The sequence below is a fragment of the Astatotilapia calliptera genome, chromosome 2 (genome assembly GCF_900246225.1).
Source record: "Astatotilapia calliptera chromosome 2, fAstCal1.2, whole genome shotgun sequence".
Classification (NCBI taxonomy): domain Eukaryota; kingdom Metazoa; phylum Chordata; class Actinopteri; order Cichliformes; family Cichlidae; genus Astatotilapia; species Astatotilapia calliptera.
This window is the reverse complement of record NC_039303.1, coordinates 30,016,062-30,031,161: the sequence shown is the minus strand read 5'-3', so window position 1 is coordinate 30,031,161 and position 15,100 is coordinate 30,016,062. Positions and strand designations below refer to the sequence as shown.

The following is a 15,100-nucleotide window of genomic DNA, read 5'->3' as shown; positions in this document are numbered from 1 at the left end:
ACCACTAAACACGTGATGAAGAGGAAAGAAACTACAGCCAGAGCCAAGACTAAGTAAAAAGTCAGGTTGTCATTGTACTCCTTGTCGTGGGTCAACTCAGTGAACTCCGACAGCACTTCAGGGAAGCTGTCCGCCACCGCCACGTTAACAATGACTGTAGCTGAACGAGAGGGCTGCCCGTTGTCCTCCACTATAACAGTCAGTCTTTGTTTGACAGCATCTTTATCAGTGACTTGGCGGATAGTTCTGATTTCTCCATTCTGTAAGCCCACTTCAAACAGCGCCCTGTCTGTGGCTTTCTGCAGTTTATAGGAGAGCCAGGCATTCTGTCCAGAGTCCACATCAACAGCCACCACTTTAGTCACTAGATAGCCCACATCTGCTGAACGAGGAACCATTTCAGCCACCAGAGAGCCACCAGTCTGGACTGGGTACAGAACCTGAGGGGGGTTGTCGTTCTGGTCCTGAACTATCAGTTTCACAGTCACATTGTTACTGAGAGGAGGAGAGCCTCCATCCTGCGCCTTCACAACAAAAACCAGCTGTTTGATTTGTTCATAATCAAAGGAGCGCACTGCGTGCACGACTCCGCTTTCTGCATTTACTGAAACATATTCAGAAACTGGAGCTCCACCAATATTAGTGTTCTCCAGTATATAAGATATCCGGGCGTTTTGGTTTTCATCGGGATCTTTAGCCCCGAGAGTGAGAACAGAAATGCCCGGAGAGTTATTCTCTATGATAAACGTATTGTAAACACTTTGAGAAAATACTGGAGAGTTATCGTTCACGTCAGAGACCTTTAAATGAAAGGTTCTTTTTGTTGAAAGAGGAGGTATTCCTGCATCTGTCGCAACAACTGTGATGTTATATTCTGAAACGCTTTCACGATCTAATACAGTATCTGTTACCAACGTATAGTAATTTCTTAAATTAGATTTAATTTTGAAAGGCGCGTTTTGTTCTATTCTACAGTTTACTTGTCCGTTATCACCCGAGTCCAGATCTTTTACATTTATGATGCCAATAGTGGTACCAGGAGGAGAGTCCTCGGACACGGGACTAGTGAATGACATAACACTTATGATAGGAGCGTTATCATTAACATCAGTTACTTCAATTATCACTTTGCTGGAATCTGTTAAACCTCCCTGATCTCTGGCGTCGATTCGAAGTTCGTACTTTTTGTCTTTTTCATAATCAATAAAGCCTGTTATTGAAATTATACCATTTTTTTCGTCAATCATAAACACATCACTGAGACCACTGTTGAGATCTGAAAAATAATAAGTCACAATGCTATTTGACCCGAAATCTGCGTCACTGGCATTAACAGTGGTAACGTAAGTATCTCGGGGAGAATTTTCCATGACTGTGGCTTTATATACAGATTGATTGAATACTGGAGCATTATCATTTGCATCGAGAACAGTTATATCGATATTTACTGTACCAGATCTCTGCGGAGTCCCACCATCTACAGCTATTAGCTTTAGAGACAGATTAGGATTTGTCTCCCTGTCCAGCGGCTTCTGAAGCACCATCTCTGCGTATTTCTTCCCGTCTGCATTCGAGTTTTGTTTAAGAATAAAATTGTCATTGTCGGTCAGAAAATATTCTCTAAGTCCGTTAACACCCACGTCTGGATCTTCTGCACTGGCTAAAGAAAATCGAGCTCCAGCACTGGCTATTTCGCTGATTTCGAAATTGATGCTCTTTCGTTTGAAGGTTGGCGAATGGTCGTTTATATCCGTTATTTCAACTGTGATTTGATGTAGCTCCATAGGATTTTCTAAAATCACTTCAAAGCTGAAACTGCACGGGGTTGTGTCTCCACACAGCTGCTCTCGGTCTATTCTCTCTTTGACGACTAAAATCCCTTTGTCTGTCTGCAGCTCGGTGTACTGGATGCTGTCGCCGGTCACGATACGGGCCCGACCCAAACGGAGCCTTTTGAGATTCAAGCCGAGGTCCTGTGCTACATTACCGATGAGTGAGCCTTTCTTCATCTCCTCTGGGATAGAGTATCGAATATGTCCAGTGACCATATGAATCAGACAAAAAATGAGCAAGAAGAAATGCCAATTGCGTCCACAGCCAAAGCGCCATTTTATACACCGGGTGTATCCTTTTAATCCACAATCCATAGTTAAAGGAAATTGTAAATCGCTTCACTTATTCTGGGTTCTAAAGTTAATATATCACCAATGATAAACTACTGTATTCTATCTTTTAGATATAAAGAATGAGATGTGCGTTTTCTTCGATTGTGAGCCCATATAATGACTACTATCGGCTTTTCTTGACGAGCAACGGCGGTAAGGGAGGAGACTGTGTCATAGTGTTTTAGAAAAAAATGTTATATTGACCAACAGCGTCCCTTAGAGTCCACAATCAGTAACACCGTGCGCTTTCTTTCTTTCTTTGGCAATGTCATGAGACATTTAGTGCAATCAAAAAAATACAAATATGTCCAAGATGTTCTGCTACAACAGGTGTTCAGAAAAAATACTTCCGCTACTACTACTACTACTACTACTTCTAATAATAATAATTATAACAAAGGTTCCCAAAAATGTATATTAAAATACTATATGAATTACATTTGAATATGCATTGTCAAAACAGAACACACTCCATGAAAACACAAAAGTACAACAGTAAAAAGAGCTGTAAAGCTAAAAGGCACGACATTTAAGGTTGGCAAAGCCAGCTGACGGTGAAAACTCACATAAAGACGATGTTTTAATTACAAATGCAAGTAATATTGGTACTAGTGTTCCAACCATCTCGAATAAGTCACCTCACATAAGTTGATTCAGGAAATACGTCACTGTGTTCAGGTATGGATGTACTGCTACAGCTACACACTTAACATTTCGCATATTTCATAAAAAGTAGGACAGGGTCGGAAAAACATGAATGCGAACTAACTGAATACGAGAAACGTAAACCGCCAAAACATATCACTGACTGTGGGGGGGTAATATTTAATTTCTCATATTGTCAACATTCTGCTTAATGAAGACCTTTTTCAAGTAGGAATATAGATAGATAAAAACAACAACAACTACAAAATGCTAAGAGAATTTGAAACGAACGACCTAACAGAAACCGCAGTTTCAACAGAATTTTTAAACGGCAGAGTCCAGACCAAGAATACCGGGACTCGGACAGGAAAGAAGAACACAAACAAAACAAAAGAAAATTAAATTAAATAGAAGTGTTGCCTTAGAGTAAACTATAGATGTATAAGTCCTAATGTAATGATTATCTGATTCTGATATAATCCAGTGAATGCAAAGTCTTACGGTGACTCAGGCAGCATCGAAAGCATAAGCACTATAACATAAGTGGGTATGAAAGAGTCGAGTAATTGAATAGACATTGGATGAGCATATGGACTCCACAAGAGAGAAAGAATGCTTTTAAGAAACACATACCGTCTTTCTACTTTTGTTAATATTTTACCTTTCCAGGGTCCCCTTGAAATATCTTCATAACTATGGCAAGCGAATGGTAAGCAAGTAAAACACTGCCAGGAAACATTGCACAAAAACATGGCGTGTGATCATCAATACTCTATAAACAAAGACATTTGGATATAGAAAACAACTGGAAACTATCAGTCACTTTATAAGAAAACATTCCTTTAAAAAGTAACCATGTGAGACCTTTTACAAAAGCTTTGTAGGCCTACCTATATGCAGAGAAAAACTGAGACGCTGTCCTTGGTGCTGAGAAATGTATAATGCTGGGAAGCTTTGCATCAGAGTAATTAAGTAAAGAACGAGAATAGATATACAAATATCCTCTAACTGACCTCTAGAGGAGAGTCTGGTTCATCCAGGATGCTCTTTTCACTCTGTATCCGCTGCATCGTTCCTGTAGCACTGGGGTCCATAATCAGCACGTTCTGACTACCAGCTCTGCCGAACTTACAGTCACTTTTTCTGGAGTCAGTCGTCCTGCACACCTCGTAATTGTACACATGTGGCAGAGTCCCTGTCCCCAAAGTGTCCGAGTAACGTGGTGGATAATATGGAATGACAGGCAGGTTGGAGTGATACAGGATGCGAGACTGTCTCCACCTGTAGATTTTGACTGATATGATAACCACTAAACACGTGATGAAGAGGAAGGAAACTACAGCCAGAGCCAAGACTAAGTAGAAAGTCAGGTTGTCATTGTACTCCTTGTCGTGGGTCAACTCAGTGAACTCCGACAGCACTTCAGGGAAGCTGTCCGCCACCGCCACGTTAACAATGACTGTAGCTGAACGAGAGGGCTGCCCGTTGTCCTCCACTAAAACAGTCAGTCTTTGCTTGACAGCATCTTTATCAGTGACTTGGCGGATAGTTCTGATTTCTCCATTCTGTAAGCCCACTTCAAACAGCGCCCTGTCTGTGGCTTTCTGCAGTTTATAGGAGAGCCAGGCATTCTGTCCAGAGTCCACATCAACAGCCACCACTTTAGTCACCAGATAGCCCACATCTGCTGAACGAGGCACCATTTCAGCCACCAGAGAGCCACCAGTCTGAACTGGGTACAGAACCTGAGGGGGGTTGTCATTCTGGTCCTGAACTATCAGTTTCACAGTCACATTGTTACTGAGAGGAGGAGAGCCTCCATCTTGCGCCTTCACAACAAAAACCAGCTGTTTGATTTGCTCATAATCAAAGGAGCGCACTGCGTGCACGACTCCGCTTTCTGCATTTACTGAAACATATTCAGAAACTGGAGCTCCACCAATATTAGTGTTCTCCAGTATATAAGATATCCGGGCGTTTTGGTTTTCATCGGGATCTTTAGCCCCGAGAGTGAGAACAGAAATGCCTGGAGAGTTATTCTCTATGATAAACGTATTGTAAACACTTTGAGAAAATACTGGAGCATTATCGTTCACGTCAGAGACCTTTAAATGAAAGGTTCTTTTTGTTGAAAGAGGAGGTATTCCTGCATCTGTCGCAACAACTGTGATGTTATATTCTGAAACGCTTTCACGATCTAATACAGTATCTGTTACCAACGTATAGTAATTTCTTAAATTAGATTTAATTTTGAAAGGCGCGTTTTGTTCTATTCTACAGTTTACTTGTCCGTTATCACCCGAGTCCAGATCTTTTACATTTATGATGCCAATAGTGGTACCAGGAGGAGAGTCCTCGGACACGGGACTAGTGAATGACATAACGTTTATGATAGGAGCGTTATCATTAACGTCAGTTACTTCAATTATCACTTTGCTTGAGTCTGTTAAACCTCCCTGATCTCTGGCGTCGATTCGAAGTTCGTACTTTTTGTCCTTTTCATAATCAATAAAGCCTGTTATTGAAATTATACCATGTTTTTCGTCAATCATAAACACATCACTGAGACCACTGTTGAGATCTGAAAAATAATAAGTCACAATGCTATTTGACCCGAAATCTGCGTCACTGGCATTAACAGTGGTAACGTAAGTATCTCGGGGAGAATTTTCCATGACTGTGGCTTTATATACAGATTGATTGAATACTGGAGCATTATCATTTACATCGAGAACAGTTATATCGATATTTACGGTGCCAGATCTCTGCGGAGTCCCACCATCTACAGCTATTAGCTTTAGAGACAGATTAGGATTTGTCTCCCTGTCCAGCGGCTTCTGAAGCACCATCTCTGCGTATTTCTTCCCGTCTGCATTCGAGTTTTGTTTAAGAACAAAATTGTCATTCTCGGCCAGAAAATATTCTCTAAGTCCGTTAACACCCACGTCTGGATCTTCTGCACTGGTTAAAGAAAATCGAGCACCAGCACTGGCTGATTCGCTGATTTCAAAATTGATACTGTTTCGTTTGAAGGTTGGCGAATGGTCGTTTATATCCGTTATTTCAACTGTGATTTGATGTAGCTCCATAGGATTTTCTAAAATTACCTCAAAGCTGAAACTGCACGGGGTGGTGTCTCCACACAGCTGCTCTCGGTCTATTCTCTCTTTGACGACTAAAATCCCTTTGTCTGTCTGCAGCTCGGTGTACTGGATGCTGTCGCCGGTCACGATACGGGCCCGACCCAAACGGAGCCTTTTGAGATTCAAGCCGAGGTCCTGTGCTACATTACCGATGAGTGAGCCTTTCTTCATCTCCTCTGGGATAGAGTATCGAATATGTCCAGTGACCATATGAATCAGACAAAAAATGAGCAAGAAGAAATGCCAATTGCGTCCACAGCCAAAGCGCCATTTTATACACCGGGTGTATCCTTTTAATCCACAATCCATAGTTAAAGGAAATTGTAAATCGCTTCACTTATTCTGGGTTCTAAAGTTAATATATCACCAATGATAAACTACTGTATTCTATCTTTTAGATATAAAGAATGAGATGTGCGTTTTCTTCGATTGTGAGCCCATATAATGACTACTATCGGCTTTTCTTGACGAGCAACGGCGGTAAGGGAGGAGATTGTGTCATAGTGTTTTAGAAAAAAATGTTATATTGACCAACAGCGTCCCTTAGAGTCCACAATCAGTAACACCGTGCGCTTTCTTTCTTTCTTTGGCAATGTCATGAGACATTTAGTGCAATCAAAAAAATACAAATATGTCCAAGATGTTCTGCTACAACAGGTGTTCAGAAAAATACTTCCGCTACTACTACTACTACTACTTCTAATAATAATAATTATAACAAAGGTTCCCAAAAATGTATATTAAAATACTATATGAATTACATTTGAATATGCATTGTCAAAACAGAACACACTCCATGAAAACACAAAAGTACAACAGTAAAAAGAGCTGTAAAGCTAAAAGGCACGACATTTAAGGTTGGCAAAGCCAGCTGACGGTGAAAACTCACATAAAGACGATGTTTTAATTACAAATGCAAGTAATATTGGTACTAGTGTTCCAACCATCTCGAATAAGTCACCTCACATAAGTTGATTCAGGAAATACGTCACTGTGTTCAGGTATGGATGTACTGCTACAGCTACACACTTAACATTTCGCATATTTCATAAAAAGTAGGACAGGGTCGGAAAAACATGAATGCGAACTAACTAAATACGAGAAACGTAAACCGCCAAAACATATCACTGACTGTGGGGGGGTAATATTTAATTTCTCATATTGTCAACATTCTGCTTAATAAAGACCTTTTTCAAGTAGGAATATAGATAGATAAAAACAACAACAACTACAAAATGCTAAGAGAATTTGAAACGAACGACCTAACAGAAACCGCAGTTTCAACAGAATTTTTAAACGGCAGAGTCCAGACCAAGAATACCGGGACTCGGACAGGAAAGAAGAACACAAACAAAACAAAAGAAAATTAAATTAAATAGAAGTGTTGCCTTAGAGTAAACTATAGATGTATAAGTCCTAATGTAGTGATTATCTGATTCTGATATAATCCAGTGAATGCAAAGTCTTACGGTGACTCAGGCAGCATCGAAAGCATAAGCACTATAACATAAGTGGGTATGAAAGAGTCGAGTAATTGAATAGACATTGGATGAGCATATGGACTCCACAAGAGAGAAAGAATGCTTTTAAGAAACACATACCGTCTTTCTACTTTTGTTAATATTTTACCTTTCCAGGGTCCCCTTGAAATATCTTCATAACTATGGCAAGCGAATGGTAAGCAAGTAAAACACTGCCAGGAAACATTGCACAAAAACATGGCGTGTGATCATCAATACTCTATAAACAAAGACATTTGGATATAGAAAACAACTGGAAACTATGAGTCACTTTATAAGAAAACATTCCTTTAAAAAGTAACCATGTAAGACCTTTTACAAAAGCTTTGTAGGCCTACCTATATGCAGAGGAAAACTGAGACGCTGTCCTTGGTGCTGAGAAATGTATAATGCTGGGAAGCTTTGCATCAGAGTAATTAAGTAAAGAACGAGAATAGATATACAAATATCCTCTAACTGACCTCTAGAGGAGAGTCTGGTTCATCCAGGATGCTCTTTTCACTCTGTATCCGCTGCATCGTTCCTGTAGCACTGGGGTCCATTATCAGCACGTTCTGACTACCAGCTCTGCCGAACTTACAGTCACTCTTTCTGGAGTCAGTCGTCCTGCACACCTCGTAATTGTACACATGTGGAAGAGTCCCTGTCCCCAAAGTGTCTGAGTAACGTGGTGGATAATATGGAATGACAGGCAGGTTGGAGTGATACAGGATGCGAGACTGTCTCCACCTGTAGATTTTGACTGATATAATAACCACTAAACACGTGATGAAGAGGAAGGAAACTACAGCCAGAGCCAAGACTAAGTAAAAAGTCAGGTTGTCATTGTAGTCCTTGTCGTGGGTCAACTCAGTGAACTCCGACAGCACTTCAGGGAAGCTGTCCGCCACCGCCACGTTAACAATGACTGTAGCTGAACGAGAGGGCTGTCCGTTGTCCTCCACTATAACAGTCAGTCTTTGCTTGACAGCATCTTTATCAGTGACTTGGCGGATAGTTCTGATTTCTCCATTCTGTAAGCCCACTTCAAACAGCGCCCTGTCTGTGGCTTTCTGCAGTTTGTAGGAGAGCCAGGCATTCTGTCCAGAGTCCACATCAACAGCCACCACTTTAGTCACCAGATAGCCCACATCTGCTGAACGAGGCACCATTTCAGCCACCAGAGAGCCACCAGTCTGGACTGGATACAGAACTTGAGGGGGGTTGTCGTTCTGGTCCTGAACTATCAGTTTCACAGTCACATTGTTACTGAGAGGAGGAGAGCCTCCATCTTGCGCCTTGACAATAAAAACCAGCTGTTTGATTTGTTCATAATCAAAGGAGCGCACTGCGTGCACGACTCCGCTTTCTGCATTTACTGTAACATATTCAGAAACTGGAGCTCCACCAATATTAGTGTTCTCCAGTATATAAGATATCCGGGCGTTTTGGTTTTCATCTGGATCTTTAGCCCCGAGCGTGAGAACAGAAATGCCTGGAGAGTTATTCTCTATGATAAACGATTTGTAAACACTTTGAGAAAATACCGGAGCATTATCGTTTACGTCAGAGACCTTTAAATGAAAGGTTCTTTTTGTTGAAAGAGGAGGTATTCCTGCATCTGTCGCAACAACTGTGATGTTATATTCTGAAACGCTTTCACGATCTAATACAGTATCTGTTACCAACGTATAGTAATTTCTTAAATTAGATTTAATTTTGAAAGGCGCGTTTTGTTCTATTCTACAGTTTACTTGTCCGTTATCACCCGAGTCCAGATCTTTTACATTTATGATGCCAATAGTGGTACCAGGAGGAGAGTCCTCGGACACGGGACTAGTGAATGACATAACACTTATGATAGGAGCGTTATCATTAACATCAGTTACTTCAATTATCACTTTGCTTGAATCTGTCAAACCTCCCTGATCTTTTGCCTCGATTCGAAGTTCGTATTTTTTGTTTTTTTCATAATCAGTAGAGCCTGTTATTGAAATGACACCAGTTTTTTCGTCAATCATAAACACATCACTGAGACCACTGTTGAGATCTGAAAAAATATAAGTTGCGATAGCGTTTGATCCGAAATCTGCGTCACTGGCATTAACAGTGATAACGTAAGTATCTCTGGGAGAATTTTCCATGACTGTGGCTTTATATACAGATTGATTGAATACTGGAGCATTATCATTTGCATCGAGAACAGTTATATCGATATTTACTGTACCAGATCTCTGCGGAGTCCCACCATCTACAGCTATTAGCTTTAGAGACAGACTAGGATTTGTCTCCCTGTCCAGCGGCTTCTGAAGCACCATCTCTGCGTATTTCTTCCCGTCTGCATTCGAGTTTTGTTTAAGAACAAAATTGTCATTGTCGGTCAGAAAATATTCTCTAAGTCCGTTAACACCCACGTCTGGATCTTCTGCCATCGTCAAAGGGAAACGAGCGCCGGTACTGGCTATTTCGCTGATTTCAAAATTGATACTGTTTCGTTTGAAGGTTGGCGAATGGTCGTTTATATCCGTTATTTCAACTGTGATTTGATGTAGCTCCATAGGATTTTCTAAAATCACTTCAAAGCTGAAACTGCACGGGGTTGTGTCTCCACACAGCTGCTCTCGGTCTATTCTCTCTTTGACGACTAAAATCCCTTTGTCTGTCTGCAGCTCGGTGTACTGGATGCTGTCGCCGGTCACGATACGGGGCCGACCCGAACGGAGCCTTTTGAGATCCAAACCAAGGTCCTGTGCTACATTACCGATGAGCGAGCCTTTCTTCATCTCCTCTGGGATAGAGTATCGAATATGTCCAGTGACCACATGGATCATACAAAACATGAAGAAAAGAATCTGCCAATTGCCTTTGCAGGAAAAGCGCCATTTTACACACAGGGCGTAGGTTTTATATCCACAATCCATATTAAAAGAAATCGATCTTGGTACGATTCTTATTCGGGAAAAAAGAACTGAATATGCAAAGACAGCCTAAAAGTTTTTTTTTTCATTCAGTCAATGTAAAATGAAAGACATCTATTCTATTCCACTGCCACCTATATAATGAACGTTAACACCCTTTCTTTTGGAAGCAGGGAGAAAAGGGAGAGGATCCTGACATAATAGGTTACAAAATATGTGAGTTAACCAACAGCGTCCCTTACAGTCCATAGTCAGTAAACACCGAGTAATACAAAGCAAATTCTTCTGCAAATAATAATACTTAAAAAAATGTATAATAAGGTGAACTTAAAATGATGATTCTTATATTATTCTTAAATGCAAAAATAATAAATGAGTAGAACTGCTACTGGTGCAATTATGTTGTTATTATATTTAATAAGTCAGAATATATAGATGAAAGTATAATACATTCAAAACCTTGAAAAAGATGAGATTTTGAGTACGCTTTAATAAAGAAAGGTTAAAAAAAGTCTGCGCAGTCAAACAGAGATATAAATGCCACAAAAATGTAGAACATCAAAGTAATACAAAGGTGCAATAAAGATGTTGCTCATGGTGGTTTAAAAGAAATATAAAAATCAGTTAGAAATCAGAGAATATTATGGGGGGAACAAAGGCAGAAAGCTACACTAAGTTGCTTTTGATAAACTTTCACCAACATTTAACCTCCTAGGACCTGGCGTCTATATATGTGAACATCACATTTTGGGTTGTCTAGACCACAATACTAAATGTTCCTCTACAAGGGTCAGATATCTTTATCCATACTTTGTTACAGACATACATCTTCCTGCAACTGTTAACAGCACTTCCAGTGAGCTATATTGCTCATAGGGGCACAATTGTTGTTTCTCAGTTTGTTTTTGTACTCAGGAAAAATACTGCTGTGTTCAGACACCAAATAAAGAGTTTTGCAGCATTACTCGATTATGACTTTATAGTGTTCTATCGAAATTTAAAACGAATGTCCTCGTAAGTGGATATCATTTTTCTCAGAAACTACATGACGTAAAAAGATGATTCTTTGATCCCAATCAGCTCAAATAGCAAAGAGAAATTAAACATGCATGCCATGAATGAGTTCGGGTCTTAGAAGGTTAAAGGTGAGTGCTGAGTTCAGGAAAATGGAACAGAAAAGATTAGATTATCACTCACCAAAGTAGACATTTGGGAACGGTTGCCTGACAGTTGCTTGTCCACTTGCGGTACATCGTCTACAGCTCCATCCACACTCACTAAACTTTGACTCATCGGTTGCATATATTTCATGTCACTCTTTCTGGAGTCAGTCGTCCTGCACACCTCGTAATTATATACATGTGGTAGAGTCCCTGTCCCCAAAGTGTCTGAGTAACGTGGTGGATAATATGGAATGACAGGCAGGTTGGAGTGATACAGGATGCGAGACTGTCTCCATCTGTAGATTTTGACTGATATAATAACCACTAAACACGTGATGAAGAGGAAGGAAACTACAGCCAGAGCCAAGACTAAGTAAAAAGTCAGGTTGTCATTGTACTCCTTGTCGTGGGTCAACTCAGTGAACTCCGACAGCACTTCAGGGAAGCTATCTGCCACCGCCACGTTAACAATGACTGTAGCTGAACGAGAGGGCTGCCCGTTGTCCTCCACTATAACAGTCAGTCTTTGCTTGACAGCATCTTTATCAGTGACTTGGCGGATAGTTCTGATTTCTCCATTCTGTAAGCCCACTTCAAACAGCGCCCTGTCTGTGGCTTTCTGCAGTTTATAGGAGAGCCAGGCATTCTGTCCAGAGTCCACATCAACAGCCACCACTTTAGTCACCAGATAGCCCACATCTGCTGAACGAGGCACCATTTCGGCCACCAGAGAGCCACCAGTCTGGACTGGGTACAGAACTTGAGGGGGGTTGTCGTTCTGGTCCTGAACTATTATTTTCACAGTCACGTTGCTGCTGAGTGGAGGAGAGCCTCCATCCTGCGCTTTAATTACTAACTCAAACTGTTTGGTTTGCTCATAATCAAAGGTGCGAACCGCGTTAAGAACTCCAGTTTCAGAGTTTAAAGACACATAAGTAGAAACTGGATTCCCACCGACCTGTGTGTCCTCTAAAAGATATGAGATTCTAGCATTTTGATTCCAATCACAGTCCCGCGCACTCACAGTAAATATGGAAAATCCAGGAGAGTTATTCTCTGTGATATAAGCAGTATAGCTGTTTTTATCAAACAATGGTGCGTTGTCGTTGACGTCAGAGATTTTTAGATGCAATTTTGTTGAACTAGACAGAGGGAGAGACCCAAAATCGGTGGCTGTAATTGTTATGTTATATTCTGAGACGGATTCTCTGTCAAAGTGTTGATCTGAGACCAAATTGTAATAATTTGTCAGAGATGATTCGATTTTAAAGGGAAGTTTACCATCAATCGAACATTTAATTTGCCCATTTCTCTCAGAATCTGCGTCTTTTATATTCAAAATTGCAATTGTTGTACCAGGTCGGGAATCTTCTGACAGGGGACTAGAAAATGACATTACATTTATAATAGGAGCATTATCATTAACATCAATAACATCAAATATAACTTTACTTGTCCCAGTTAGTCCACCGTGATCTTTTGCCTCTACCCTCAACTCGTATTTTTTGTCTTTCTCGTAGTCAATCTGACCAGACACGTAAATTATTCCGGTGTTTTCATTAATTCTAAATATATCCGCTGCACTTTCTTTCATTTCGGATAAACTGTATGTAATGTGTCCATATGATCCACTGTCTGCGTCTGTTGCATTTACTGTAATGATACTAGTCCCTGTTTTCGTGTTTTCCAACACAGATGCTTTGTACACTGATTGATTAAAAACTGGAATATTGTCGTTGGCGTCTAACACAGTCACATCTATATTTACTGTACCAGATCTCTGCGGTGTTCCTCCATCAACTGCGATTAATTTCAAAGAGAAATGCGGGTGTCGCTCTCTGTCTAAAGGTTTCTGGAGCACCATTTCAACATATTTTCTTCCATCTGGATTTGAATGTTGTTTCAATATAAAATTGTCGTTTGGGGACAGAATATAATTTTTCAGAGCGTTTTGGCCCACATCTAGATCCTGCGCGCTCTGCAGAGGAAAACGTACTTCAACTGCAGCTGATTCGCTTATTTCAAAACTGATGGGTTTATCTTTGTTTGGGAAGACAGGTGCGTGATCATTTATATCCAAAACCTCGACAGTTATTCTGTGTAGTTCCATCGGGTTTTCTAAAATCATCTCAAAGCTGAGACTACACGGCGTTACGTCCCCACAAAGCTGCTCTCGGTCTATTCTCTCATTGACGACCAGAGTCCCTTTGTCTTTCTGCAGCTCGGTGTAGTGAACGCTTTCTCCGGTCACGATACGGGCCCGCCCTGAGAGGAGCCTTTTCAGATCCAAGCCAAGATCCTGCGCCACATTACCAATAACAGAGCCTTTCTTCATCTCCTCGGGTATAGAATACCGAATCTGACCACCTACCATGTTAACCGCAAGAAGCAGCAACAGAAGCGATCCTATGTGACGTCGTACTCCACAAAATGATTCCCATTTTGATGGGACGCGGGTTTGACGCCTTACAGTCGCCATCACTCAGACAAAAAAAGAAAAACAAAACTTAAAAAAAAGATATATCTCCTTAGGAATTAGAAAACAAAAAGGCTCCCGGTATATTAGCGGCCACGTTACATTTAATTCAAGTTGTAAATGGAAGTCTGTGAGACCCTGTTCATACGATCTATGGACAAAACACAGAGCGCCCATTTCACTGCATGACTACTGGGGGGATGAACAAAATGGCAACGTAAGATCAAAAATATTTTACTGGCCAACAGCGTCCCTTAGAGTCTAAAAGGTGGAAATCATACGAGATTTGACAAATGAGTATTGAACAACTGTTATAACTCTAAGTGTGTGTGTGTGTGGTGAGGGGGGGGGGGGGGGGGGGCATGTTTAATTTCTTTTATTGTCACCATTCTGCTTAATGAAGACATTTATGAAGTAAGAATATATATAGTTAACAACAAAAACACCAACAACAAAAACAAAAGCAACCAAAATACTAAGAAAATTTGAAACGAACGACTAATACTGAAACCGAAGTTTCAACAGAATTTTTAAACGCCAGACCAACACTACCGTGACTCACACAGGAAAAAAGAAAACATCAAAGAAAAAGGAAATTAAATTAAATAGAAGTGTTGCCTTAGAGTAAACTATAGATATATCAGTCCTAATGTAATGATTATCTGATTCTGACATAATTCAGTGAATGCAAAGTCTTACGGCGACTTAGGCAGCATCGAAAGCATAAGCACTATAAAATAAGTCGGTATGAATGAGTTGAGTAATTGAATAGACATTGGATGAGCATATGGACTCCACAAGAAAGTAAGAATGCTTTTAAGAAACGCATACCTTCTTTCTACTTTGTCTTAATATTTTACCTTTCCAGGGTCCACTTTGAAATATCTTCATAACTATGGCAAGAGAATGGTAAGCAAGTAAAACACTGCCAGGAAACATTGCACAAGAAACTTGGAGTGTGATCATTAATACTCTATAAACAAAGACATTTGGATATAAAAAACAACTGGAAACTATTAGGGACTTTATAAGAGGACATTCCTTTAAAAATTAACTATATAAGACCTTTTACAGAAGCTATATACACCTAC

At 40.4% G+C, this 15,100-nt stretch overlaps 1 protein-coding gene across 22 annotated transcripts in view; it reads right to left on the bottom strand.

Annotated features, from left to right (window-relative positions):
- Positions 1–15,100, bottom strand: part of LOC113036849 (protocadherin gamma-C5-like) — a 276,532-nt gene that overhangs the window by 153,450 nt on the left and 107,982 nt on the right. Inside the window, exons 1-2 of one of the 22 annotated variants that reach the window (XM_026193743.1) lie at positions 9,875–10,797; positions 441–1,648 (exon numbers count right to left, since the gene is read on the bottom strand). The exons of 17 other annotated variants lie outside the window; for them this stretch is intronic. In XM_026193743.1, the coding sequence (XP_026049528.1) occupies positions 441–1,648; positions 9,875–10,373 (1,707 nt within the window). In that variant the 5' untranslated portion in view covers positions 10,374–10,797. 4 more of the 22 variants (XM_026193483.1, XM_026193477.1, XM_026193751.1 and 1 more) reach the window with 4 other exon arrangements.